Consider the following 27,623-nt stretch of genomic DNA (forward strand, 5'->3'; position numbering starts at 1 on the left):
TAATTTGGGATCAGAAAAGTCACAAAAGAAAAAAGGTAACCTTATTAAAATTTAGTTACATTTCTGAATGGTTACTAGTCCCATTTGTAGGTAGTCATTGTCAATCAATTCTTACAGTCCTATGTTCTGAATTCATTTGCACAAACTGACATCGACAAATGCATGTTTTTCAGGTTTCTCAGTGCGAAGATATTATGCGCAATCAAGAATCGGAAATAGCTCATCTTAAACAGCAGCAGTTTGATTCTGAGAACCAAGTAGCCACAGCCAAACAGAATTGCAAATCGCTTGAAACTATGTTGGATCTTTATAAGCAAAAATACCAGACTTGTATAAACAGGATCACAGAGTTGGAAAATTCAATGCAAAGCCTGGAGACAGACGTGCAAGATGCAAATAGACAGGTTAGAAGAACAAAATGAAATCTCACAGCCTGCAAAGCTGCACTGTAGCAAATCTGTCTGAGACATCGAATTGGTAATTGTGGCATTCGACCTATTTTCAAGCTTTTAAGATAAAAGTGGTCTTACTTTTGTAATACCTCTAAATGATTTGCACTTCAGGCCTGTTCTTTTGAAATTTTCCTGGTGGAGCCAATGTTAGGTGGGTTAGCAATAAAGGAACCCAAGGGTCTGTTGAAGATATTATCATGCCTATTCTACACAATTGTATATAGTCTCTGGTAAAACATTTATCATTACCTGTTATCATGGCTGTTAACTTTGCAATAAATTGTGGAAAAATATTGATTCTTCCCCATCTAATTCATGTCGTATTTGGAACCCTGATAATACTTTTAGATTGATATATAAAGCCATTGGCTTTGCTACCACATTGAGAATGAGGAAAATTGAACATCAAGATGCATTTCTAAAGAGGAGTGCCCAGTTCAGTTGCTGGGCAACTTAACTTAAATTTAAAATTTTCAACCAAGAGGAGGAATGTTACTTCTAAAATACTTTTCTCTATCCATTTCATTAGCTTTGCAACCGCGATGAGACTGTTCACAAGCTACGAAATGACATGCTCACAGTGCAACACCAATATGAAACAAAGTGTCGACAAGTGGAACATTGCGAAAACAATGTTGATCAACTGACCCATCAGTTACAAGTTGCACAAGAAAGCCTTTCTGCAAACAAAGAACATGTTACCCAGTGTGAGGAGATCATTCGTAGCCTTCAAGAACAGGCCACAGTTCATCATAATCAAGTGAGTGTGCACATGTTTATTCACCTGTAAAAGTTGAGATAGAAATGTTTCACTCCATATTACTTCTTTCTGGAAATATTTTTTATGGAGAAACTTTTAGAACTTAAATGCCAAATATTTTCAATAGCAGGATGCACCCAGCTTATATGTCTAAAATTTTGTATTTAAAAAAAACCAGTTAATATAAAGGAGCATGTCTCAAATGGAGCTTGACACTGAAAGATGATATCATTTAGATAGTTGCACCTGACTCCTGATTGAATAATTATATAATTATTACAAATGCACAACTTCAAAATGTAACCTACAGAGAAATGGTAACTTCATAAATTGATTTGCAATTAGGGTTAACCTTCTGGATAGGAGAAAGGGAAGTGGAACTCAGGAAAATTCATGATTTTCTCACTATATTAATAAAATTGTTGATCAAATTTATTAGACTCATGGAGTTATAAAGCATGGAAACAGACCCTTCAGTCCAACTCATTCGCATAGATCAGATATCCTAAACTGATTTAGTCCTATTTGCCAGCATTTGGCCCATATCCCTCTAAACCCTTCTTATTCATATACCCATCCAAATGTTGTTACTGTACCATTTCCTCTTACAGCTCATTCTATACACACACCACCCTCTGCATGAAAAGGTTGTCCCTCAACTCCCTTTTAAATCTTTCCCTCTCACCTTAAAGCTATGCCCTTTAATTTTGGACATGCCTACCCCGGGCAAAAGACATTGGCTATTCACCCTTCCAATGCCCCTTATGATTTTATAAACCTCGAAAGGTGACCTCTCAGCCTCCAAAACTCCATGAAAAAAGAGGCCCAGCCTATTCAGCCTGTCCCTATAGCTCAGCAAAATATTTTCTGAGCCCATTCAAGTTTCACAACATCCTTTTAACAGGGAGACCGGAATTGAGTGCAGTATTCTGAAAGTTGCCTCACCAATGTCCTGACATCCCAATTCCTGTTCTGATCAATGAAGACAAGTATGCCAAACGCCTTCTTCACCACCCTGTCTGCTTGCAACCCCACTTTCAAAGAACTATGCATCTGCATCCCAAGTTCTCTTTTTTCGGCCACATTCTCCAGGGTCCTATCATTAACTGTGTAAGTGCTGTCCTGGTTTATCTTACCAAAATGCAACACCTCACAGTTATCTAAATTAAACTCCATCTGCCACGCCTCAGTTCATTGGCCCATCTGACCAAGGTCCCGTTGTACTCTGAGATGGCCTTCTTCACTAACCACTGTCCTCCTGGTATATCTCTGACCCACTTATAGTACAGTTCTCTCCTTCAGTGTAGAACATCAGAGCACACCAGCACCTTTCATTATAATTTCAGGACACCATGTGCATGCTCTAAGCAACCATCTCATGGATGGGATCATGCTTTTTGCATGCAAAGCTCTTTGTTACTATGTGGTGGTAGTATCCACATCTGTAGACCGGAGGTCAGGGTTCAAACTCCACCTGCCAGTGAGGAATATCAAAACATTTCCAAGCCGGTTGATTAAAAATGTTTGAGAGTCTTGTGGCAGTGTCCTTAACTCGAGGCAGAAAGGTCCTAGTTCAATCTCATCTGACCCAGATCTGTACAGAAACAGAATAAGAGGGAGCCTGGTCCTGGGGCAGAGGCAGATTGTATCTGGAATGGGGAAATAGTGGGAGGGAAGGGGGAGGTGGGTGAAAAGCTGGGAGCAGGTCCTGAGTGAGAATTGGGTGTGGAGTTGGTAAAGGAGCATGTGCTCCCAAGAAGGGGGTAAAGGGGTCAACAACTGGTGGATGACAGGTGGGTATGGGTCCTGAGTGAGTGAATGGAGCGTCGGACCCAAAGTGGGGGGTAGGGAGTTAGGACCAAGAGGTGAATGTGTAGTTCAGTCTTGAATAGAGCAAATGTGTTCATGATCAGTACTAGGAGAAAGTGAGGACTGCTGGAGATCAGAGTCAAGGGTGGTGCTGAAAAAGCACAGCAGGTCAGGCAGCATCTGAGGAGCGGGAGAATTGACGTTTCGGGCATAAGCCCTTCATCAAGAATGAGGCTTGTGGGCTGGGGGGGGCTGATAGATAAATGAGAGGGAGATGGGGCTGGGGGAAAGATAGCCAAGAATGCAATCAGTAGATGAAGGTAGAGGAGAAGGTGTTAGGTCAGAGAGGAGGGTGCAGTGGATAGATGGGAAAGACAATGACAGATCAAGAGGGTGGTGCCAAGTTGAAGGCTTGGGACTGGGATAAGGTGGAGGGAAGGGAAATGAGGAAACTGATGAAATCCACATTAATCCCATGTGGTTGCAGATTCCCAAGGCAGAAGATGAGGCATTCTTCCTCCAGGCATCACGTGGGTTTGGCGATGGAGGAGGCCCAGGACCTGCATGTCCTTGGTGAATGGGAGGGGGAATTGAAGTGTTCAGCCATGGGGCATTCGGGTTGGTCGGTGCAGGTAGTCCCGGAGATGTTCTCTGAAACAAACCGCGAATTGGTGTCCTGTATTCCTGATGTAGAGGTGATCACATCGGGTGTAATGGATACAGTAGATGACATTTGTGGAGGTACAGGTAAATTTCTGTCAGATGTGGAAGGATCCTTTGGGGCCTTGGATCTCCATGAGGGGGAGAGGTGTGGGTGCAGGTTTTACACTTCCTGCGGTGACGGGGAAGGTGCCGGGTGTGGAATGGACCTGGCAAAGGATGTGCGGAAGCAATGGTTTCTCCAAAACACTGATAGGGGTAGGGAGTTAAATATATCCTGAGTGGTGGGGTCTATTTTTGGTGGCGGAAGTGGCAGAGAATGTTGCAATGTATAATGGAGGTTGGTGGGGTGGAAGGTGAGTACCAGGGTAGTTCTGTCCTTGTTGCATTGGAAGGGGTGGAGTTCAAGGGCAGAGGTGCAAGAAGTAGAGGAGATGTGCTGGAGGGCATCGTCAACCACATGGGAGGGGAAATTGCGATCATGGAAGAAGGCAGCGTTCTGGGATTTTCTATGGTGGAATTGGTCAACTTGGGAACAGTTGCGGCAGAGGCGGAGAAATTGGGAATAATGGATGGCATTTTTATAAGAGGCAAGGTGGGAGGAGGTGTAGCCCAGGTAGCTGTGGGAGTTTATGGGTTTGTAGTAGATGTCTATGGTTAGTCAGTTGTTGGAAATGGAGATGGAGAGGTCCAGGAAGAAAAGGGAAGTGTCCGAAATGGTCCAGGTGAATTTGAAATCAAGGTGAAAAGCGTTAGTGAAGTTGATGAACTGTTCATACTCCTCATGGGAGCACGTGGTAGCACTGACACAGTCATCAATGTGTCGGATGAAAAGGTGAGGATTGGTGTCAGTGTTGCTGTGGAAGATGACAAAAAGGCAGGCATAGTTGGGGCACATGCGGGTGCCCATGGCTGCCCCTTTGGTTTGGAGCAAGTGGGAAGATTGGAAGGAGAAGTTGTTAAGGATGAGGACCAGTTCAGCCAAGTGGATGAGGGTGTCAGTAGAAGGGTACTGGTTGGAATGGTGTGAGAGGAAGAAACGGAGGACTTAGGGGCCTTCGTCGATGATCAGCAGTAGGTAAGGGTATCAGGTCTGGCACCTCTAGTGCTGGGTCAGGGTCTGGGGTGTGTAAAGAGGCTAGGGGAAGTGTAGTTGGGCGTGTGTGAGGTAAGTATTGGGTCAGTTGAATAGGTAATCAGGAGCTAGACAACATATCTAATAATCTAACTTTTCCTGAGTAACTATTTACTTAAGTTCATTGGAACCCTTTGGTTTAAATGGAGACATTCAGTAAGTTCCAGGTATAGAGAAATTGCCCAGCAGAATCTTCAATTTCCTGGGCAATTCCTCTGAGTATTCTACAGTAGGAATTCCGCAGGATCCCAGGCATAATTCCCATCAATGCAGGAATAATGACTGTCTGCATATTGGATAATCTGGACCAATTATTCTCCCACTAGAGCAATCTAATCAGTTCCATGCAGTCTGAAGTGACAATAAAAATTCTTCATCTGTCAATTGTGTTCCTTTTCTGATATAAAAACAAGAGATTTCACCAAGAATAGATTGTAGAAATATCTACCAGTCTAACAAAATCAACTAAGACCAAATTAAGTTATTGTTTGAATCTAAGATTAAACACCTAAAAAGTAAGGCCAGCATTTTACAGTAAGTCTGATTGCAGGTTTAAAAGAGGATGAAATCATTTTTTTGTCGAGTATTTCTGTTTCTGTTCTTTAATTATTACTTTTCTGTTGTGTTCAAAAGTTTTATTAATCGCGATAATTGAGGTCAGAGTGGTGATACTCTCCATTTTTTCCCCTACCAAAATTGTAAATGCATCCAAGATTATTGTTTCAGCTAGAATTTGAGACAAACTATGGAATGGTACTAAATCCAGCATTTGTGGATGTGTAATTTGCTCCACATAATTATTACCATGCAATAATATTGTGAAATCAGACTGCTGGTCTGATGCAGTCCACAACACCATTCCATTTCGTCAAAGTACAAACGTCCATCGACACCGGTCTCAATCCCTTTCACGATTCACAATTTAATTTTCCTGTTACAATGTCATGCAGGCAATCAGACTTCCTTTCCTCTGGTTCTGCTGATTTCAGAATCCATTGTCTGTTCCCAAAGTGGATGGTGTTGAAGGCTTTTAGCATGTAAATATAATGTTTAGGCTCCATATAACTTCAACTGGGGCCAGTGCTTCCATTTCACCTGCCCCACCACCCTTATATATGCTAGAGTGCATGTATTCCCTGTAATAATTGCCTAATAGGGTCCAACCCATCATAATCACAGTCCCACATGTTTTGGTAACATTTTCACCCTTACCTGATCTCCTAGGTTAAGGAGTATCACCTTGGATGTTTCCGTGCTCCCTATCCCAGTCTCTGATTCTCTGTACATCTGCAACATCCCCTCTCAGCACATACAGCTGCTTCACTAGTTTTTTCACCAATTGTTTAACCCTATCCTTGCCATTGCACATCACCAATCCTCCTACTACCACGTCCTCAGGTAGCTGCATAGCCCGCCCAGTCAATAATTCGAAGGGGGTCAGCCCTATTTCCTTTGTTGGGGTTGACCTCAGTTTCATTCGGATAGCGGGTGTGTATTCTAACCCATCCCTGCCTTGTCTCTGTTGAGGCCTTAATCAGACTAACTTTAAGTGTCTTGTTCTACCTTGTTGTACCATTCCTGAACTTTGGGCATGGTATGGGAGATGGAATTTCTATTCACTGTCTAACTGTACACATACCTGTTTAATTACTTTCCCTATAAAATGTGTCCCTTGGTCAGAATCAGCAGGGGAATGCTTCCACACACCAAGTAAACCTGTCTATTAAGACCTTACAGGATTTTGTTCCCAGGGACTGGGGTAGGAGACGTGTAAAATCCATCTGCAATTGTTCCCATGGGCCCCTGGGTCTCGGCTGGTGGCTCTATTTTATTTTGATTGCTTTCTCTGGCTCGCACTATGTGCAGACTGCATATCTTTAACAACAATTTGCTATATCTCTCCCTATTCCAGGACATTTCTTGCAGCGGGTGATCTGATATTGCATTTTATCCTACCCTATATGTTTTTGTTTGTTTTGTTCACTGTGGTGGCACTGCCTGATCCCGCATGTTCCAGATTCTATCTTGCCTTCTCATTGCCTCACATTTTTCACATTCCTGTTTCCCCTGTTGTGGGACTGTTTCTTGGGGTGTCTTTAAACTTTCCTCTCTTCCTTCTGGAACTACTGCCATTTCTTGAAATGTCTGCACTGTTTCAGTAAAGATTTTGTGGTGCCAGTGTTGGACTGGGGTGGACAAAGTTAAAAATCACACAACACCAGGTTATAGTCCGACAGGTTTATTTGGAAGCAACAGCTTTCGGAGTGCCGCTCCTTCATTAGGCAGTTGTGGTGCTCCAAAAGCTAGTGCTTCCAAATAAACCTGTTGAATTATAACCTGGTGTTGTATAATTTTTAACTGTTTCAGTAAGCATTTTAACTGCCTTACACACATACTGACTGCCCCATTGTTGCAGGACTTCTGCTTTTCTGGGAGCTCCAATCTTCTGCTGCTTCACTCAGAAAGTTAGCTGTTTTCATTAACTCTTAAATTTTTTCTTCGTTCTGTATGTGGTCTCCAGACAAGGTAATGTACCCTTGTCGAGCTCCGGCCAACATATGGTCATGAACTGTCTACTTTCAGTGTTCTGTCAGGGCTTTTAATTCTGCTCCTTGTGCTTAGTACCTACTCTCCTGGTATCAAATTTCCCTCCACCTCTACTACCGTCCAAGCAGCGCAGGGTGTGCCATCACAGTATTCCCTTACTCCATATATAAATAACTCTAACACTGTGTCTCCTTCAAATGATTCCCCGGCAATCCTGCCACTCTCTCCATCATTAATTTCTCTCACACACTCAAGTTCATCTCCTTCTTTCACCATCAGTTCTGCCAGATTTACTAAATTATCCCTGACTACTTGTACATTAAAGATGTTGTGGTTCTAGTCAAGAGTAAAAGAGAATCTCATTTTAGATATAGACAACTTGATTTAATTGAATTTCTTAATCAATACAAAGAGTGTAGGGGCATTTTTAAGAGAGAAATCAGGATAGCAATGAAGGGATCTGAGATAGAATTGGCAGGTAAAGTTAAGGATAATCCAAAGAGATTCTCCAAATACATTAAGAGCAAGAGGATAACTTGGGAGAGGGTAGGCACTCTTAAAGATCAAGGAGGCATCTTTGTGTTGAAGCCCAGGAGATGGGAGAGATACTAAATAAATATTTTGTGTCAATTTTTACTGTGGAGAAAGAAATGGAGTCTAGAGAATGCAGAGGAATAAACTTTGATGTTTTAAAACAGTTCACATAACAGAAGAGGAAGTTCAGGAGGTCTTAAAGAATATAAAGGTGAATAACTCTCTGGGATCTAATGTATCCCAGAATGTTGTGGGAAATAAAGGAATTTACAAGACCCCTTGCAGAAATATTTGCATCATCTATAACTATGGGTGAGGTGCCTGATGACTGGAGAGTGGCTAACATGTACTTTTGTTTCACAAAGGTTGTAAGGAGAAACCAGGGAACTATGGACCTGAGAGTCTGACTTTGGTTATGGTTAAATTGTAGGAGGTGATTATAAAAGATAGGATTTATAAATATTTAGAGAGGCAAAAATTGGTTAAAGGTAGTCAGCATGGTTTTGTACAAAGAAAATCATGTCTCAAACTTGATTGAGTTTTTTTGAGGAAGTTGCCAAAAAGATTGATGATGGCAGAGCAGTAGAGATTGTTTATTTGGATTTTAGTAAAACCTTTGACAAGGTTCTGCATGGTAGACTAATTAGAAATGTTAGGTCACATGGGATTCAGGGTGAGTTTTCCAATTAGATACATTTTGGTTAAACAGCAGGAGACAGAGAAAAATGGTGGTGGATTTCTTTTCATACTGGAGACTTGTGACCAGTGGAGTTCCACAAGGATCAGTTCTGGGTCCTCTTTTTTGTTTGTCATTTATATAAATGATTTGGATGAGAATATAGAAGGCATGGTTATTAGGTTTATGGATGACATCAAGATTGGTAACATTGTAGACAGTGAAGAACCATTTCTAAGATTACAAAGGGATTTTGATCACATGGGTCAATGGGCTGAAAAATGACAGATGGAGTTCAATCTGGATAAATGCAAGGTATTGCATTTTGGTATAACAAAGAAGGATAGGGCTTATACAATTAATGGTTGGACCTTTGGTAGTGTTGTAGAACAGAGGGTACAATCACAGCATTTAAAAGACATTTGGATTGATACGTGAATAGGAAAGGTTTGGAGGGATATGGGCCAGAAGCAGGCAAATGAACTAGTTTAGTTTGGGATTAAGTTCGTTATGGACTGTCAGGTCTTTTTCTGTGCTGTATGACTCTATGACCAGCTTGAAATCAAATAATGTTTGAAAGATTGTCAATTTAAAACCCAACTTGTTAATAGGTTTATAGTTATTTGTGCAATGAAAGTCATGAAATGAGGAGAATTTTAACCTTGTATAACAGAAAAGAATTCTATTGTCTGGCTGAAGTTAATGTGCTGAAACTATGTTAGACTAAGAATTCCATTTCATGACATCTATAAAAAATCCGTGGTGAGATTTTCAACAGCATCCTGATATTGGAATTCTTTTTACTATCTCTATTAATTCTTTGCTTGAAAATTTAATTTTCAGAAGGATTTCCACATTGAGACCCTGAAAGACTAGAATCCTCAGAACATAAATATAAAGTTGCAATCTTGAAGAGATGACAAGGAGACCCATTCGCAGCTGCAGAATCTTTGTTCCAATCTGATATAAATCATGCACAATTATGCACCGATCTGCCTCAGTTCTGTCTGCCATGTTTGGAGTGGAAATTCTACTCCTTATGTCAGAATCAACATGACCCTACAACGCCATGGTATAAATCTGCCATTTGGCTCATATAATCCTGTCACTGAGGTTGAACATTGTTTTGGCTTCAGTTCACCGACATATTAGATCCAAGGCAAGATAAAAGTAGTCAAGCAAAAGTGCCCAGTCTCAGATTGGCAGAATTCAGTTGCCACAACAGTATCCACATTCAGCAGCCAGCAAGTTGGTTGCAACCCAACTGTAGCAATTTCCAGGATCGGGCTCCTAATTGCTTGTCATCAAGGTTCACAGAGCTGTCAGAATGAGGATCTCACCTAAAGAGCTGCTGGCCAAGTGAGGCCCAGCAGATATTCACATCTGGCAGTGCCGTGAGAGCAATAGTTAAAAATCACCCAATACCAGGTTATAGTCTAACTGGTTTATTTGGAAATCTTGATAGACTATAACCTGGCATTGTGTGATTCTTAACTTTGTCCACCCCAGTCCAGTACGGCATCATGAGAGCAATAGCCACTGCTAATACCAAGAATGCTCAGGGTGAAGAACACCAATGGACGTCCTGAGGAGAGTTAAGTGGGCTCCCTTGCTGATGCCAAATCAGGCAGATCCCATGGTTGATCCACAAAAAAGCTGTTAGATTCCAGGGCTTATGAAATTGCCCACTCCACCCCACAGTTGGATAAGGCCCTTCATTGGCCTCTTAGCACCCTTGATTGGCCTGAAAGTAGGAAGGCTTTCTCACCCTTAATTTACTAAGGAAGAGTCTGGAAGACAATGGGCTTTCCACCACATGTCTTCCTAGTCAATAAAGTACAACCCCCCCCCCCACACCGCTACACCTCTCCTCTGTTTCCCAGTGAGCACCTGGGAGGACTATGAGCATTAACCTACACTTGACATTACTTGCAATTGCCAGTAGGGTCTCCTCCATATCACTGCTTTTCCAAAGTTAAATAAAAATTTGCTGGTTTGGTCCCCTCTCAATATTCCTTCATGGGAGCTGGGAACTCAGTTTGATCATGTAAGCCTAAAAAGGATCGTATGGTTTACAGCAAAATTGATTTTAGAGCAGCTTATCTGTGATTTGTTTTGTGTTGAAATGTTGTTATATAATTGTGGGCAAAATACCTTTGGCTTGTTACTAGAGTTTAACAATGGAATGGGTTACCATCAATGGGGCTTAATGTTTCTAAGTTTATAAGTGGGCTGATTACCTGAGTTTTTATTTAAAGTCTGATCATGTAAGTGCATTTGGCTTACAATGAAAAGGAATCCAAGATTCAAAAATGCAACTTAATTTTTTATGTCCTTGAAACTTAGTGTTATTTTAGATATTGGTGAAGATTAAAGTGTATAATTTTCTTATCATCCATGTTAATGTAGTACAGAAGTAACAGTTCTCACAGGACTCGACAGGGTAGATGCAGGAAGAATGTTCCTATTGGCAGGGGAGTCTAGAATCGGGGTCAAATTCAAAAGATACAGGATAAACCACTTCGGAATGAGGAGAAATTTCACAGAATCCCTACAGTGCAGAAGGTGGCCATTTGGCTCATCAAGTCTGCACCGACGCCCCCAATGAGCATCCTACCCAGACCCAGCTCTCCCACCTTAACCCAACTAGTCTGCACATCTTTAAACTGTGGGAGGAAACCAGAGCACCTGATGGAAACTCATGTAGACACAGGATGAATGTGCAAACTCCATGCAGTTACCTCAGGCTGGAATCAAAACAGGGTCCCTGGCACTGTGAGACAGCAGTGCTAAACACTGACCCATCATACCACTCCAAATTTCTTTTTCACCCAAAGAGTGATGAGCCTGTGAAATTCACAACCACAGTCAATGCCAAAAATTGTATGATTTCAAGAAGGTCTTGGATATAGCACTTGGAGCTAAAAGGACCAAAGGTTATGGGAGAAATGTGGGATGATCAGCCATGATCATAATGACTGTGGAGCTGGCTGAAAGGGCCACATGCCATACTCCTACTTGTATTTTCTATATTTCTAAAAAAGAAAGTACAGAACATACAAGAAATGTTTTTTTGAAAAACACACAGAACCAAAGTCATGTTAAAGGGATGCTACATATGTTGTCACGTGAGTGAAAACTGCCTTCTTTGCAATAAAACAGTGATGATAAGCATACATTATTTTGTCATAGGAATATCTGCACACAGCCATTATCACAGTTGAATTCTGAGTGTGCAAGAGGAAAAGTGTGTGTCCAGCATTTCCATGAAGTTGATGCCATTAACCCAAGTGTTTAATGTGTTTCTGCACTTTTTTTAAAATTATTGTGAGGTCTTTACATCTTCACATTTAAAAATTAACAAGTGAAATGAGATTAGTTCATTCACTGACATTTAAATAAATATTTATTATGTAAATTCAAGACAGTCTGAGCATTGTGATCACCAGATAGAATAATATATAATGCTGCACCATGTAGAAAGGAGACAACTTGCAACTAGGGGCAGTTCACATTTATGCAATGAGAATATTCTTAAATATAGATGAAGAAGGGATGCAGCGGACATGCATATTTCATGGAAGAGTGAAATTAGAAGATTCCCATTTCATTAGAATTTGGACATTTCTCTTTTATTCTTTTAAAGAAAGGATTATTATATTTAATTAAGTTGGATGTATGGTAAAATAAGCCTTTACCTTAATACCATTACATTAAAATAAATTCATAAATAAATATGATACAGTTTTGTGTTCTTTCAAAACAAAAGTTAATAAGATCCACTTAGTTTCTTGAAATATTTTGAACAGACTTTGCAGGACTTATCGCAGTCTATTTAAAAACCCCTTGCTTTGAAAATTATAAAGTATGCTAAATAGTGATGAGTGACAGTTATCAGAATGTATTTTGAAAGTCTTGGTTAACGCCAGCACCTTGAATTTCTCTCCTCAACACATTGTTCTTTCTCTCCATCTCAAAACCATCTCAACGATACCTTTCTGCCCAAATCTTTTGTTACTCTCCTCAAGATCATTCATCTGAGAGCTGTTTGTGGGTCTTTATTGTACGCAAATTGTGTACCCAACTCTTCGTATTGCCCAAATCTGAATTGTCTTCAGTTACAAGTGGCCTACTTTCTGCGTGGTGCAATATTACATATTCCGTCAGGTGATCAGAATGCACAGGCTGCCTTAAATTTTTTAACTTAATAATTATTTTAATGTCAGTGAATAAACTAATCTGATTTCATTTGTTAATTTTTTAATCTTAAGATATGAAATTGAAAATATCTATATATTAGAAGTCTTACCTGATTCTATACTTTCAGATTTCAGTCTCTATTTTTAAAATGTAAGTCATTGGGCAGAAATTTTCCAGGGCAGAAATTTCTGATTTTTAATTAAATTGTTTTGTCAAGTGCGATTCATGACACCTGAGCTGTCATGGCTAAGAGTGACTTTTCACATGGAATTCCCACTCCTTACCTCAGTAATTATGCAACCTGGTTCCCGGGTGCTCTTCTCATGGAACTGCATGGCAGGATTGGTGGAAATGCACACCACAGCCAGGACCTTACAGCATTGCTACTACTGGTGCCACATTTAAAAGCCCAGCTGCACATCATTTGAAACTCTGCAAGCCCGGAACTGTCTCTCTCACTGCAATACTCAAACATTATGACACAAAAGAAATAAAAGTTCGTGTCCTGGTGGATGAAGTGGAGAAAAAAAGAGTCACAGTTTTTCCTGTGGATCACCACACAAGACCTTGCCACTAGACTAAGCCAGCTTGGACCCAGATAGCAGACTGGGCCAGTGCTGTGTCCCAAGTCAGCTTAGATTAGATTACTTACAGTATGGAAACAGGCCCTTCGGCCCAACAAGTCCACACCAATCCGCCGAAGCGCAACCAACCCAAACCCATTCCGCTACATTTACCTAACACTACGGGTAATTTAGCATGGCAAATTCACCTAACCTGCACATTTTTTTTGGACTGTTGGAGGAAACCGGAACACCCAGAGGAAACCCACGCAGACACGGGGAGAATGTGCAAACTCCATACAGAGAGTTGCCTGAAGCGGGAAATGAACCTGGGTCTCTGGCACTGTGAGGCAGCAGTGCTAACCACTGTGCCACCGTGCCACCCATATGCCACCGTATCGCCCGTTAGAAGAAGTACCTAGTTCTATGGTTAAAAAGATCAATGAACGTCTGTTCTCCACATTCACAAGGCCACCACTCGCTCATAACTCTGCTGCTGCACCACATATCTCACCAAGATTTGTGGGCTACAACTCTCAATACTATGTTCATCCTGTCCACTCAAGATCTGTCATTCACTTCATTCTGATCAAGCTGCAACTAATCCTGCCAACTGTACTTCCTACTCACTCAGTGGGGATACCTTACCATTCTCCAGCTCATGCATCATAATGTACTCAATCATTCCTTTATACCATTACAGGAAAAATTAACCCATAGCCATCAGGCTCTTCACTCCATCCAAGAAGATTCTGGAATTAGCTGGTAAAGAAAGGAAGATTTCAATGACCAGCCAACCCAGTAAGCTTCTTTATACTCTGCTGCTCTCCCATTAACACCAGTGGTAATTCATTCTGAATTTACATGAGCCTTATTCGCCCTTAGGTATTTCATTTCTATTTGGAGGCACTGAGGGCACTTAGCAAGCTTCCATAAAGTGACCAGTGCCAGATCCCTTCAGCTCCACTTCCACTCCTAAACAGCAAGTTACTGAGCCCTCAGAGGAATCACCAGCAGAGCTTTCACTTGCTTCCTCCTCCAACTTACAAACTTTCACCTCGTTGGCTGTTCTGTCTAGTTTAGACTTGGGTGCACAATCTGGTGAGCATATCATTGAGACATCTTCACATGTGCTTGAGAAACAAGTACCCCAAGCCTTTAGCACTCAAGGAACTGCCAGGGACCTGTTCAGTCCTAAACAGAAGATGATCCCATGAATTCTTACATTAATGACAACAATAAAATGAACACGTTGACATGCCACACGCAAGTTTGTCAAAGGTAATTGGCAAACTGTGTTGAAGGATAGAGGAGTCCGTCAACACTGTCATGGCTGTGTTGTCTCCAGAATGCCTGGGTCTGTCTGTTTCCATGGACCAATTGTCAATTACCATGGGTAAATAGTCCAGCACACTGAGTGTCTGCTGAATTTGTGCAAGAAGCTGCATTCTATCACTGTAGCCATTGGTGTCAACATCAATGGCAAGAGAAGAAGATGATGAAGGACCTTGAACTCATTCCAGGTGCCCCTTGTTCTCAGGACCTGGTTAAGTCATACCTAATTGAAAGATGAGCAGCTCCTAAAAATTCCAAGGATAAAAAAAATGCATTTTGTAAACACTGCTTATCTCTCACAGCATATATGTAAAATCTGAACTGCAGTTAGCCTCAGACAGCATAGCCCATTGAACCATGTCATTTAGAACTCTCGCCACAGTGATCTCTGTGTGAGCTCCAATGGCAGACAATCTGTGGGCAATGTCAGAAAGATGACAACACAAGAGCATTGAAGGAATTCTCAACCCTCACATTGCACATGAAACTTCGTGGTACATCCTCAAAGTGTGTCATAGAAACCCTACAGTGTGGAAAGAGGCCATGTGACCCAGTGTATCTGCACCAACTTTCCAAACAGCATCCCACCCAGACGCCTACCTCATTCCTGTAACCCCATATTTACCACGGCTAATCTAATTAGATCATTGTGATGAGAGTCCCAAATGGCACGGTTCAAGGCTCCATTTTATCCGAGGCTAGCTGCAGTTAGGATGTTTACATGTAGCTCATGAGAAATAAGCAGTGTTTAGCAATTGCAATGTTTCGTTTATCCTTGGGATGTTTAGGAGACTGCTCATCTTTCAATTAGGTGTGACTTAATCTGGTCCAAGAACAAAAATTATACTGAGGCAGATAATTTAACAGTGCAGATGAAGATATTTACAATTGTGATTAGTTATCTTCAGTCATGTTTCACCTTTGACACTACAGCAAAATTTACTATGACCAATTCACCCAGCCTGCACATCACTGAATTGTGGGAGGAGATTGGATAACCCAGCAGAAATCCACACACACAGGGAAAGCATGTAAACTCCACACAAATAGCCACACAAGGCAAGAACCTAACCTAGGTCCCTGATGCTGTGAGTGCTAACCACTGAGTCACCTTGCCACGGTTATGGAAGTTTCCCACTTTGTTGTCAGTCAAGGTTGAATAGGTAAGGTCTGCACTGTTTAGAGTTTAGAAGAATGACTACATCTCAAATTCATATAATCTGACATGGATCTCTCTTTGTTTCTACTAGTCCCTTTATGTTGCAATTAACATACCCATTTTATGCCCAAATCCATTGACTTTGCAAATTTCCATGCATTTGATTGCCATATACCCTCCCAATTTAAAGGCCAGAGTTACTTTGACTTGTGAGAACTGTAGCCCCTTCCAGGATTTCCCAATCCCTTCAAATTCTACCTAGAATTGCTCTCCATCATGATAACCATTCTCTGTGATCCAGTGCAACATTGCTGGCTTTCCTCAGAACTGACCATGTCCCAAGCCCCGGCAGATTAGGAGAACATCCCCAACTGAGCTTAGTCGAATCCTTGGACTGGTATCTTCACAGCACCCAACTGCCCTATCTATAATTCTGGACTAGTTGCATTGACTGAATGTAGTTAAGGACTTTCTTTTAACTTTCACAATTGCCGCTTGAGGCACATGCAGTGAGTTTGCCTCAAAAGCTGCTAGCTCATACTGCAGATGTGGCATTGCATGGAAATAAAATAGTAACTGATAAATGGCAAAATCTTAACATCACCTTTTAAGGCTAAAGGGGAAATACACAAACCTTTCTCTTGATGTCGAGATTCTGAAATTTTTCTTCCAATATTTTCCCAATTTTCTTCTTTTGCTCATGGCATATCAAGGAGGGAATAATGCACTCACATCCACACTTGGATGTCAATCTTCTGAGGTAGTTTTTGGACAAAGAAACAATGAAGGCAGCAATATTCTGATGATACATTACAGCATTTCTGAATTGCCGCCATTTCATTTCTTGAAAAATGGAATGCCAGTTTCAAATTTCCAATCCAAAGGCAGAAACCTAGCAAGTTCTGGAAACTTACATTTCATGCATCTACTATTTACCTACCAGTATCCTGTGGAACTTTCAGGTCCTAGAGATTTCATCTCATTCTATTCTCCATTGCTATTTTTAAAACTATATTTATAGATTGCTAGTCCCTATGACTCATTGCTAGGTGCCACTGGTGCAGTGTCCTATTCTTCCACTTAGCAAACAGACACAAAGTACCCATGAATAAATCTGCAATTTATTTATTATTCTTTGTCATCTCACCTGCATTCATTTTTAATGGGCTCACATTGCCCTAACTAATCTACCTCGACATATTTCTGAAAAGTTCTGGAGTTTTATTTTATTTCATTAGCAAGTTTTATTTTGTATTGCCTTTTTATCTTCATTCTACTTCAGTGGTATTTCTGTGTGCTGGTTATAGTTTACTTAGTCTGCTGAATGCCCACTTTTCTTTGTATTACTATAATCTTTTATTTTAAAAATTGCCAGAGTCCCTTACCTCATTCATTTGTCATGAATGCTTAACTACATGCTTACATTATATTACAATTACTATTTATTTTATTGAGTATTCCAATCTATGACTCTATAAGTGGACAAAAAGGACTGGAATAGTGAAATAATGGCATCTTATAACATAACAAAGGTTCAAGTGTTAATTAGACTAAATCCAGGCATACGCTTTTTTGATCAGAGTTTGATTTAAATTTAAATAACACAAAACTTTAACACAAAAATAACAAAACATCACTTTTTTCACCATATATTAACCCAAGTTTCCCTTAAGTGTATCCACCCTCTGTTCCATAGTTTTCTTTGGTGTCAGGTATCCCTTTTGAGCACCCACTAGATAATGATACTATGGTGGAAGGTTTACCATTGTGTCAGTAGAATAGGTGTTTTTATACTGAATATAATGTCGTTAATTTGTCTAAATAGGGCTGTGATTCTGAACTGACTGTCTAGTAATGCTTTAGGGCAGTTCTGCCACTGATTAGATGATCAGTGGTGTATTGACTATTGTACTGCTCTCATGTCACAGTATTAAAATAGTGTTGAACAAGTTATGTGCTTGAGCAAGGGATGGTGTGAAAGATAGTTATTCCATTTTCCAAAATGTAAAAAAAATCTTTAAGTAGAATACCAGTATATGAAAGACTTATCTATGCATCAACTCCTCAAGTTATGGCTTTTTATAAAATCTGACTCTGGAATGTTAACTTGTCCAAAAAGAATGAAATTCCCAGGGATGTGCAATATTATAAGGGTTAATCTAATAAACCTTAATTAGAAACAAGACTTTTTTACTTTAAATGACACAGAACTAAATCTGAAAGATAAAGTAATAAAAAACAAAATCAAAACTCGGGAATTAAATTCAGTCGACAGCTAAGCCAATGACCCATTAAAAAGCTCACGTGAAATCGGCATGTTTTTGTGTTATCTTGGGTTTTTGTATTGATTTTAAAGCAGAAGTTATTTGACTGTTCAATTTGCAAATATGTCATCAAGGAACAAGGCTTGCATTTGTCACACAAAGTCACTTGGATAGAAAAGCAGTATTGATTTGTGTTCCTGTTAGCTGAATGAATGCCTGGAATGTTTCCCTTCATGGTTACTTTCTGTAATAAAAGCAGACTAAAGGAACTCCTGGGGATTTACAGAAGGTGACTATCATGTTTTACATCCCACAAAATACTTACCCTGTGCTTTGCGGCAGCTGAGGTTGATATTTGTATGCTTTTGAGCTCTTACTGTGTTGGTCCTGATCTTTAGCTTGACTTTGATCAAATTTTTCCACCATCTAGTGTAAAAATCAATTCCAATGAAGTTCTAAAATAGTGACAAATAAAAGCAAATTTTGGAGAAAAAAAATTGAGGTGTGTTCAGAAATAAAAACAGAATTAGCTGGGGGCATTATTAACTGTCAGAGTAGACAGCGGTCTATGTCTAAAAAAATCAAAAATTGTTTGCAATTCAGTAGAAACAGAAAACTTTGGAATTTATCGTGAGTACATTTGTTAAAGCATGGGAAACTCTGATGGAACTGTTCTGAAAGAGACATTAGCATGTCAAATGCCAATGAAGTGTTAAGCAGGATTCTGCCTTTGACTCTGAGACCACAGATTTTCAGAGCATCCTGGCGCTCACCAGTAAAGCAAGAGTACAGCGACGATTGACAGCTGAGTAATTGACAAGCAGCACAGTATTTATATACTGAGACATGGCAGCTTACCTTAATGAAAGATTTCTCGCACAGGCCTAATGAGAATGTGCTTTCGGTGTTTTGGAGATGATTTCAAAGACTTGAGGTTATTTCTGTTACCTTTGAGAAATTTAGCTGTGATATTCAATTTCAGCCTTCATAGCAACGTGGGAGCCAAGTATAGTTCTTGCTTAGACCTCCAATAAGGAGCAAGCGGGCAGCAGCAGTCTTCTTCTTAACCACCTGCACTGGAGATGGGCACAGGGTTTTACTTTACAGGAGGTGATACTCCCAAGCATACTGTACAGCCACAAGGTCAGCCTTCTGAACCTGACTGAACACCAGATTCTCAGGAGGCTTCAACTTTGCCATAGGGATGTTGCTGACATTTATAACCTCCTGGAAGAAGAACTCCTTCCTAGTGTGCCAGCTGTACATGGATTGTTAGTGGCAATCATCATCATCTCTATTCTTTCCAGAGTTTCACTGTGATATTTTAAAATCTCACAATTTGCTACCAAAACCTGCAACTTCCAGGTGACAAGTGCCAAGTTTGCTAGGACAGGCAATTCTGCTCAATTCACTACTGATTAGGCCAGACAGTAAGCAAGGGCTCTCGATTTGCTGCTCAAGCTGAATTCCCACAGGAATTATAAGTCATGCAGTACACATGTGGCAGTGAAGGTGCCTTTATAACATCCTGGAGTATTCATCAGCCAGGAAGGGTTCCACTCCAACATGGGATGCAACCACTGAAAGGTTATCATGCATGTCTCTGGAAGATAGTTTAGAGGTCTCAGGATGCCTTCATCCTATGGCAGTCAAGTCTCACGCAGATAATATCATCTTGAAAAATCAGTAAATGGTCCCTTGGAGACAGTGGCAATCCCTGAGACATCTTTAGGAACCCTTCAACTGATGCCCAGGAAAATGATTACTTAATTCACTTGAGCACCTTATTGGTAATTGAACAAGCCAGTGTGCAGTGAAGATGGAAACTCACTTCCTACACAGATCTGGGAGTTTTTAAAAATACATTAATTCATAGCACCTGGACATTGCTGACTAAGCCAGCATATATAATGCCTTCCTACTTGCTCTTGAAAAGAAAATGGTGTTGGCCCTGGCAATCATAACATTTAGAATGCCAGGTTGTAAGTTTACTTGCTGAGCTGGAAGGTTTGTTCTCAGATGTTCCATTTCCATGCTAGGTAACATCATCAGTGAGCCTCCATTGAAGCACTGATGGACTGTCCCACTTTCTATTTATGTGTCTTGCTCTGTTGTGGTGGGTAATATCGCTTCTGGTTCTTTTTCTGTGAGGTTGATAAATGGGGACCAAATCAATGCCAGGCCTCGAAGAATTCCTGCGCATGTCTTTGTTAAGCCTGTCCCAGGATAGATGTATTGTCCCAGTCAAACTGATATCCCTCATTGTCTGTGTGTAAGGATACCAGTGATAGTTGGTCACGTCTTTGGTAGCTAGTTGGTGTTCGTGTATCTTCGTGGCTAGTTTCCTGCCAGTCTGTCTGATGTAATGTTTGTTGCAGTCCTTGCAGTGTATTTTATATATGACGCTCATTCTGCTGGTTGTTGGTACAGGATCCTTTAGATTCATCAAGAGTTGTTTCAATGCGTTGGTAAGTTTGTGAGCTACCATGATGCCAAGGGGCTGGAGTAGTCTGGTTGCCAACTCCTAGATGTCTTTGATGTATGGCAGGGTGGCTAGTGTCTCTGGGCATGTTGTGTCTTCTTGTTTAGGTTTGCTGTGTAAGAATCAGTGGACTGTGTTTATCAGGTACCCATTGTTCTTGAATACGTTGAATACATGTTTTTCTTTGGCATCTTGTAGTTCCTGCGTGTTGCCATGTGTTGTGGCTCATTTAAATAATGTCCTGATGCAGCTCCGTTTGTGGGTGTTGGCTGTTTGCTCCTGTGGTTGAGTATCTGGTCTGTGCGTGTTGCTTTCCTGTAGACGCTGGTCTGCAGCTCTCCTTTCGATTTCTGTCCTATTGTGACATCTCGGAAGGGGACTCTGTTGTTGTTCTCTTCCTCTTAGGTGAAGTTTATACCAGTAAAGATATTGTTTATGTGTTTGTGGGTTTCTTCTAATTTGTTCTGTTCCCTGATGACAAAGGTGTCATCCACATAGCAGGTCCAAAGCTTGGGCTGGATCGTGGGGAGGGCTACTCATTCCAACCTCTGCATAACTGCTTCTGCCAAGAAATCTGATATTGGTGATCCCATGGGTATCCCATTGATTTGTTTGTAAGTCTTGTTGTTGAAGGTGACGTGGGTTGTGAGGCACAGGTCTACTAGTTCAAGGACGCTGTCCTTGCTGATGGAGTTGGTGCTGTCTGTTGTTTGTGTCCTTGGTTCATTCAAAATGCCCTTTAACATACAGTAGCAAGATTTTACAGAATAATAGTGGATTGGTGCATCTTTAGCAAATTGTATAGTGACAGGAGTGACACTACTATAGAAGGAAAATAATGTGGTAAGTAAATGCTGTACATCATTGAAGGACCAATTGGAGAAACAGGAAGTGCTTGCTGCGATGAGAAACTGCACAGCACTCTTTGCTATCAGAGATGCCCATTTTCAGTTATTCAGAAGTGAGGTAGTTATCAGACATATTAATTCTGTATCCACTCTAACCTCAACTATTAGGTTAAAGTAGTCAAGCAAGCAATAATTCATTTCTCTCACAGACACCCATTGCTTTAAATTCTGTTATACTGTTCTTCAAGAGGTCACTTGGCTGACAGCAGGGAGAATATGAGAGATGGAACTTAAATTTAGAAATAAAGTTTACACATCAAACAGAAATTAAACAAATGTGAAACTATTGCACAATGGATCGAAAAACTGTAAATGTAACAATGCTCTTCAAGAAAGGAAGGACACAGAAATCAGAAAACTATCTCATTTAGTCTAACATTTGTGAGGAAAAGTGAAGAGGATACAAAGAATTGAGAAGGAATGCAAATATGTTAAGTGAGTGGCCAAAATCTTGATAGACGGAACATCATATGGAAAATGGAAAAATGTGAGGGGGAATAGAAAAAAAGATTGTTATTTTGAAGGACACAGTTGAATACCCTATTAACCATGCTAAAAGACAAATGCTTTGTCCAGAAAAAGAGGAAAACATTGGGATGGAACCAAAAGAGAAAATGCTGGAAAATCTCAGCAGGTCTGGCAGGATCCGTAAGGAGAGAAAAGCTGGACTTTGACAAAGGGTCAGTTAGACTCGAAACGTCAGCTCTTTTCTCTCCTTACAGATGCTGCCAGACCTGCTGAGATTTTTCAGCATTTTCTCTTTTGGTTTCAGATTCCAGCATCCGCAGTAATTTATTTTTAACATTGTTATGGAAGTTGACATTGTCTTTAAGAGTGGAGGATGTGACAATAGGTGCGTAATTGAGAAATATCAGTCCCTTTATACAGAGGCATAGAGATGTACAGCATGGAAACAGACCCTTCGGACCAACCCATCCATGACGACCAGATATCCCAACCCAATCTAGTCCCACCTGCCAGCACCCGGCCCATATCCCTCCAAACGCTTCCTATTCATATACCCATTCAAATGCCTTTTAACTGTTGCAATTGTACCAGCCTCCACCACATCCTCTGGCAGCTCATTCCATATGCGTACCACCCTCTGCGTGAAAAAGTTGCCCCTTAGGTCCCTTTTATATCTTTCCCGTCTCACTCTAAACCTATGCCCTCTAGTTCTGGACTCCCCCACCCCAGGGAAAAAAACTTTGTCTATTTATCCTATCCATGCACCTTATAATTTTGTGAACCTCTATAAGGTCACCCCTCAGCGTCCAACGCTCCAGGGAAAACAGCCCCAGCCTGTTCAGACTCTCCCTGTAGCTCAAATTGTCCAACCCTGGCAACATCCTTGTAAATCTTTTCTGAACCCTTTCAGGTTTCACAACATATTTCCAATAGGAAGGAGACCAGAATTGCACGCAATATTCTAACAATGGCCTAACCAATGTCAGTGCAGCCGCAACATGACCTCCCAACCCCTCTACTCAATACCTTGACCAATAAAGGAAAGCATACCAAACACCTTCTTCACTATCCTATCTATCTGCGACTCCACTTACAAGGAGCTATGAACCTGCATTCCAAGGTCTCTTTATTCAGCAACACTCTCTAGGACCTTACCATTAAGTGTATGAGTCCTGCTAAGATTTGCTTTCCCAAAATGCAGCACCTTGCATTTATCTGAATTAAACTCCATCTGCCCATCTGATCAAGATCCTGTTGTAATCTGAGGTAACCCTCTTCACTATCCACTACACCTCCAATTTTGGTGTCATCTGCAAACTTACTAACTGTACCTCTTATGCTCACCTCCAAATCATTTATGTAAATGACAAAAAGTAGAGGACCCAGCACCAGTCCTGTGGCATTCCACTGGTCACAGGCCTCCAGCCTAAAAAACAACCCTCCACCACCACCCTCTGTCTTCTACCTTTGAGTCAGTTCTGTATCCAAATGGCTAGTTCTCCCTTTATACCATGAGATCTAACCTTACAAATCAGTCTCCCATGGGGAACCTTGTTGAAATCCTTACTGAGGTCCATATAGATCACATCTACCGCTCTGCCCTCATCAATCTTCTTTGTTACTTCTTCATAAAGCTCAATCAAGTTTGTGAAACATGATTTCCCACGCACAAAGCCATGTTGACTATCCCTAATCAGTCCTTGCCTTTCCAAATACATGTACATCCTGTCCCTCAGGATTCCCTCCAAAAACTTGCCCACCACCGATATCAGGCTCACTGGTCTATAATTCTCTGGTTTCTCCTTACCAGCCTTCTTAAAGAGTTGCACCACATTAGTCAACCTCCCGTATTCCGGCACCTCACCAGTGACTATCGATGATACAAATATCTCAGTAAGAGGCCCAGCAATCACTTCTCTCGCTTCCCACAGAGTTCTAGGATACACCTGATCAGGTCCTAGGGATTTATCCGCCTTTATAATTGCGTTTCAAGACATCCAGCACTTCCTGCTCTGTAATATGGGCATTTTGCAAGGTGTCACCATCTATTTCGCTCCTTTCTATATCTTCCATATCCTTTTCCACAGAAAATACTGATGCAAAATACTCATTTAGTATCTGCCCCATCTACTGCAGCTCTGCACAAAGGCCGCCTTGCTGATCTTTGAGGGGTCCTATCTCTCCCTAGTTACCCTTTTGTCCTTAATGTATTTGTAAAAACCCTTTGGCATCCAATTTGCACATCACACATCACAAATTAGATAAACACAGACAATGTGTTGAATGAAACTTCCTTTACCTGTCCTAACAATTTTCCTCAACACAACCTGGGCGGCACGGTGGCACAGTGGTTAGCACTGCTGCCTCACAGCGCCTGTAGACCCGGGTTCAATTCCCGACTCAGGCGACTGACTGTGTGGAGTTTGCACGTTCTCCCCGTGTCTGCGTGGGTTTCCTCCGGGTGCTCCGGTTTCCTCCCACAGTCCAAAGATGTGCGGGTCAGGTGAATTGGCCAAGCTAAATTGCCCGTAGTGTTAGGTAAGGGGTAAATGTAGGGGTATGGGTGGGTTGCGCTTCGGCGGGTCGGTGTGGACTTGTTGGGCCGAAGGGCCTGTTTCCACACTGTAAGTCTAATCTAATCTAAAAAAACAGTATATGTGCCACTTTCTCCAATTATCACTCTCACTACCCTCATCTATCTAAACTATTATCAGTTTGTGCCAAGTGATGGGAATTTTGTGCATGCCCAGAATGACCTCAGTCTATCTGTTTTGAAATAAGGCATTTCTTGTAGCAGCATTACAGCAGATTTTAATCCAGTGATCTCAGTTGGATTTCTGCTTACATACTTAAGACTAAAGGAAGAGTCATCCCAATTGTTGCCTCCTTCCCTCCATGTCTGCAAAGAAATTTATTTCAATCATTCCACTGTTCCATTTCCCAAAAGAGTGATTTCTTTGTACAAACTGCATTTATTTAGAAAATCTATTTTAGTAATTTTAATGAAAGACTCTTTCCAAAAACAGATTTCACATTTAAGAACCAGACTATATCATCGCATAATTGTCTAAGCCCAAATAACTCCAGATTGACTGCTATTTCTGCCCTACTGCACATATTCTGATAAATAAATACATCTTACTCTTAAAGAAAATATCCCTTCCTGTGAAATTTTACCACACTGCTTATTTGGCTTTCTCTCATTAATGAAATAACCTTCAGATTAAGTTGTGTTCTCTGACCATCATGATGTTAATGGAAATATTTTTATTTATAACTGAAGTTTAAAATATAATTGGAATTGATCAGTACTTAGTTATGGAATACCATGTTTTACCACAAAGTTTGATTTTTCTTGTTTTAGTAATAAAATTGTTTTACATGTTTTTTAAGCAAGCTATCTGCATTTTAAGACAGGTGTGACATTAAGGCCTTGTTAACATTGCATTGGAGGTTATCTGAATGGTGCATTTATAAATTGTGTTTGCCCTGGAGGTAACACGAAAAGATTGATTTTTCAACCTTACTTGGTTTTGATTTACAGTTTTAGATTACCTGGACACAGCATGGTTTGTTTTGTTGCGTGCAGTGTTAAAGCCTGTGCTTCTCTATCAAATAATTTAGTCAACCCCACACCTAACAAGTAGAATTTTGAAAGAAAAATATTCTCAAAAAAAGCTGATTTAGTCTCAGTTGTCTGAAATAGTTTTAATAGTCTCCACATCTAATCATGAGCTGACCAAAAATTTTTTACTTAAAAATTTATAAACATTCTATCTGAACTTGCATTTTATTTTCCCCTTAACCATTTTGTGACAAATACCAGACAGGTTACCGAGTTGACTAAGCAAAGTAAACAATTAGAAACTCATTTTGTTCTTTAAAATGAAGCTCAGGTTAGTTTAATGATGTGTACTGTATATTGTATAATTAAACTTAATTGGAGAACTACAGTGACTGGTGCCAAGGGATAGAAGTCTGACTTGAACCTAAAGCAGACCACAAGGTAGTGGAGAGATTGGTCTGGCTGCTAACCAACCCTTCCTTGATCCCAAAGGCAAATTCAACATTAGACTCAACTCAATTAAAGTGGCAAGGTGCCAGTGCATGTTACCTGCAACCTGATGAAATGCAAACAGTCCTGGTGTTGAGTCATCACACAGGTAGAATTGGGGAAGCTCTGCCTATTTGTGTTCCGCTTTACATTGTGGTCCTACAACAGACAAACGATCCCAGTTTGTCTAGGAAAACAGATTTATGGTTTGTTGCAGATAGGCTGCTTGCAGGTAAGCAGGTAGACCTGAACATATTATTAGGTAAGGACTCAGGATGAGTGACCATTGAATTTTCCAATTTCTTCCCATTTCCTCAATCATAACCTCTTGAATGCCCATTGCTTAGGTACATGCTAGTTGACTATAATCTGAATTCTTACTCTATTCCTGAAAGAATGTGCATTTAGAAGTTTTTCTGTACAAACAAAGCAAGAGATTAACATAGTCCTGTAAAGTGCTTCTGCTGAAGCAAAACAGGACTACGTGCATGCCAAATATCAGAAGCATTGTGCAGTAATAGAGGTGTTATTATTAACAGATCAGATTTAAGCTCTGCAGTTCTCCGACATCCAGTTCTAAATGGTAGCAGACAATTAAACAAGAATAAGAAATTCCACAACTATCCCCATCCTCTCAGTGCAAAAGAGAAGGCTGAAACATTGGCATCCTTCTTCAGAGTTGCGGAGTGCACAATCTGTCTTGACTTCCTTCAGAGATTCCCAGCATCCAACTGCCAGGCTTCAGCCAATTCAATTTATTCAACACCATATCAAGAAATGGCTGGAAGATTTTAGATACTGCAAAGGCTGTAGGCACTAATGACATTCCAGATCAGCCTTTCCCCCAACCAAGCTGTTTCAGCACAGTTCCAGCACTGGCATCAACTTGCCAATGTGAAAATTTGTTGTGGTATTTATTTTTTGCTCGAAAAGCAGGGTAAATCTAACCAGACTAATTACCACTCCATCAGTCTACTCTTGGTCATCACACAAAGTGATAAAAGAGGTCACCATCAGTGCTATCACGCACCACTTGCAAAGGAACTTTCAAACCCACAACGTCTACCACTTAAAAGATCAAGGGCAGCAGATACATGGTAATACTCCCATCTACAAGACTCACAACATCCTGAATTGGAACTATATTGCCTTTCTTCACTTGCTCTGGGTCAAAGACCCAGCACTGTGGATGCATCCACATGCCAAGTACTGCAGCAGTTCAAGAAAGCAGGTCACCACTTCGCCAATAAAAATTAGAGATAAAATCTACTCTGTGACACCTTGAAAGATCACATGTGTGTTGAGCTGCTACACTCTCATGTTTGTTTGAAATTTCTTCTCTTACTGTAATGTCAACCCTTTAGTGATGTTTTATTTCTCACATATCTTTAAATTCTGTAAAAGTACTTTTGTTCCTCTGTTGTATCCAAGATTGTACCTCGGTACTTGTACCTAAGATATCACCATGAGAAGGCAGACATTGTGAAAGCTTTTCACTGTTCAGCTACAAAGGAGTACACGTGACAAGAAAGGATATTCTACTCTATTCTATAAAAAGGTGTTTTTCTTTGTCCAAAATCCATCCTGCACATTTTCAACTGTCTAAAAGGAAACATA

At 40.7% G+C, this 27,623-nt stretch overlaps 1 protein-coding gene across 1 annotated transcript in view; it reads left to right on the forward strand.

Moving 5' to 3' along the window:
- The window catches only part of LOC132824060 (polyamine-modulated factor 1-binding protein 1-like), a 259,415-nt gene that overhangs the window by 44,897 nt on the left and 186,895 nt on the right, over positions 1 to 27,623 (forward strand). Inside the window, exons 5-6 of the mRNA XM_060838326.1 lie at positions 174 to 404; positions 982 to 1,212. Of these exons, the coding sequence (XP_060694309.1) occupies positions 174 to 404; positions 982 to 1,212 (462 nt within the window). The remainder of the gene's footprint in view (positions 1 to 173; positions 405 to 981; positions 1,213 to 27,623) is intronic.

Source organism: Hemiscyllium ocellatum, chromosome 17, assembly GCF_020745735.1.
Source record: "Hemiscyllium ocellatum isolate sHemOce1 chromosome 17, sHemOce1.pat.X.cur, whole genome shotgun sequence".
NCBI lineage: Eukaryota > Metazoa > Chordata > Chondrichthyes > Orectolobiformes > Hemiscylliidae > Hemiscyllium > Hemiscyllium ocellatum.